We start from the raw sequence: 2802 nt of genomic DNA on the forward strand, positions 1-2802 counted from the left end.
ATATTATATGACCTTTGAAATTATCGAATTCTATTCTAATTTAAAGAGGCACGCCTCTAACGCAAGCCTCACTTTTTCTCCCAAAAAGCTAGATAGAACAGCTTTTGAAAGAAGAACGTTGCAGAGTATAGTGAAAGCTGCTCTTTTGGTGCTTTACTGTAACGTCATTATCATTACTCGAACTCACTTTTAACTAACGGGTGGTAAGTTTACCTTTTAACAACAAGTTTCAAATTATTGCCAGATCTGACAATTACGTCATGAGCCTCTTGGTGAGTTAGCCTATTAGAGTCTCGATCCCCAATTCTCATGATGATGTCACCTCTGTGGAGTTCGCCTTCTGATGGGCTTCCAAGAAAAACCTGAAAACGAAGACAAACCCTTTTTAAATTCGACATATTCAGAATAAAGAGTTTTATTTTTGGTACGAAAGCAATTAAAACAGCAGCTTTCATTCTGTGAAAGTAAAATAGATTTCGTGACAACCATTAATTATTAGAATGTTAATGTACTAGTAGCCCTGATGAAACCGCCATACCTGGAGAGGAGAATAAATAAAAGTCGTTTTTTATTTCTAATTTTATTATTAAAATCTCTAAATTCCTCCAATATGCACTACAAATTTTATAAAACGGAATTTGTTGATCAATAAATTAAACACAACGTTTCACCAACTCTGATTTGGAAAGCCTGCCTAAATCACGAAAACACGTGAAAACAAACATTTCTACGTCAAAGAAAATCAATCTCTTATTACTTGAAGTTAAGCACAAAGCTACACAATGGGCTATCTATACTCTGCCCACCACGGGTATCGAAACCTGGCTTCTAGTGTTTTAATTCCGCAGACATACCACTGTGTCACTAGGGGACAACAGTCTCTCGGTACAAACAATAAATAAATCTCATTTGGATTCATTTTCGTATTTTGGCATGAAACATGTTTATGAAACCACTGCGAGAAAAACATACTAATACGTAATGAATATATATAGATACAAAACATAATAAATTAATTAGTTAATTAAATAAATAAAATGATACAATAAATATTTAATGTGGAAAAAATTGAAAAGCGTTTTGTTACATTTTAAAGTGTTTTAGATGCATACAGCCCACATCCGAAGCAAGGTTTTTTGTCATTGTCGCGTCCCACAGCTAAAAAAAAGTGGTACGTAAATGATATTTTTATATTTACTCTCACGAAACACCATTTTATTTAAAATCATACTACTTGTATGCGTATAATTGCCCCTTTTCGTTCAATTTTTGATGCCCAGTTTTATCTTAAATGAAAGCGGTAAGTTTTCGTATTTATATCGTTACATATTTTCAATGGCTATAATTCAGTTTTCTGTATATGAGAAAAAAAAAGTAAATTTATTACACACTTAACTCAATCATCAAAAATTCATTGACTACAATCCTAATATTTTATCACGAAACTTTCTTAAATTTTTAGAAGTTTGTTTGCTTTGAATTTCGCGCAAAGCTACACGCGGGCTATTTGCGCTAGCAGTCCCTAATTTAGCAGTGTAAGACTAGAGGGAAGGCAGCTAGTCATCACCACCCACCGCCAACTCTTGGGTTACTCTTTTACCAACGAATAGTGAGATTGACCGTCACATTATAACGCCCCCACGGCTGAAAGGGCGAGCATGTTTGGTGGAACGGGGATTCGAACCCGCGACCCTCAGATTGCGAGTCGAGGGCCCTAACCACCTGGCCATGGTGGGCCGTTTTTTAGAAGTTAATTGTTTGTTTGTTTAATTTCATACAAAGCTGTTCGAGAGCTAGATGCACTGACTGTACTAATTTTGAAGTAATAGACTGGTCAACAACACCCACCGCTCACTCTTGGGATACTCTTTGCTAACAAATAGTAGGATTGACCGACACATTATAACGTCACCACGGCTGAAAGGGGCAGGCATGTTCGGCAATGGGTTTCGATCCCGCGACCCGAAATTGTGAGTCTATTGTCGATTGCTTGGTGTACTCTCTTACTTCTATGTTTAGCTTAGCGTATATTTTCAGAAAAAAGCGCTAGCACGAAAATACATATCCAATTCACACAAGAGAATAAGTAACTTATATACAAGTTTTTCAATCAAAACATTCAAATAAAATTGTATTCAGAAAAAAAAAACAACTATCTATGCATCTTTTTGAATATATTACGTTTTTCTTATTACCAAACATAAAACGAGAGATAGAAATTTCGAATTTTAGAGAACAAGAACGCATTTTTATACACGAAAATTATATATTGTATAACATGTTATTAAAAATTACTACTCATGATATTTCTACAGTTATTAAAACTCTATCTTGGATGTTTTGGATGCTGTCGGTCACATTTATTTCTGAGATAAACGAGAAATGAAAGTGTAACAAAATTTTGAAACTAAACATCAAATGTTTTGGAAGCGTTTTCAATATCGGTATGGTTTTTATTCCTGGGTTTTCTATTAAGTTTAGATTAATTTTAACAATTTAGAAACAATTTCTGTACTTTGGGTGAGTTATAAGAATGACGATCAAATCCCATTATGCAATTAGAGTATTTCAAAAGATGACGGTGAGTACTCTTAACCAATTGTCTTCTCTCTACCCTATCAATTCAAAATTAGAGACAGCTAGCAAAGATAACCCATTCGTAGCTTTATGCGAAAATCCTGAAACAAAGTAACTTTATGTAATCTCTCGGTAGCCACTTTAGAACTAAAAATATACTGTAGTGAAATGTATTCTGTAGGAATATATATATATATATATGTGTGTGTGTGTATATACAAAATA

General features: G+C 34.1%; 1 protein-coding gene across 1 annotated transcript in view; it reads right to left on the reverse strand.

The window, feature by feature from the left end:
- Positions 1 to 213: 213 nt before the first annotated feature.
- Positions 214 to 2802, reverse strand: part of LOC106476054 (LIM domain-binding protein 3-like) — a gene marked incomplete at its 3' end in the record, with an annotated part of 17531 nt that continues 14942 nt past the window's right edge. The window contains exon 2 of the mRNA XM_013936727.2: positions 214 to 362. Within this exon, the coding sequence (XP_013792181.2) occupies positions 214 to 362 (149 nt within the window). The remainder of the gene's footprint in view (positions 363 to 2802) is intronic.

This window comes from Limulus polyphemus, unplaced genomic scaffold (genome assembly GCF_000517525.1).
Source record: "Limulus polyphemus unplaced genomic scaffold, Limulus_polyphemus-2.1.2 Scaffold9717, whole genome shotgun sequence".
NCBI lineage: Eukaryota > Metazoa > Arthropoda > Merostomata > Xiphosura > Limulidae > Limulus > Limulus polyphemus.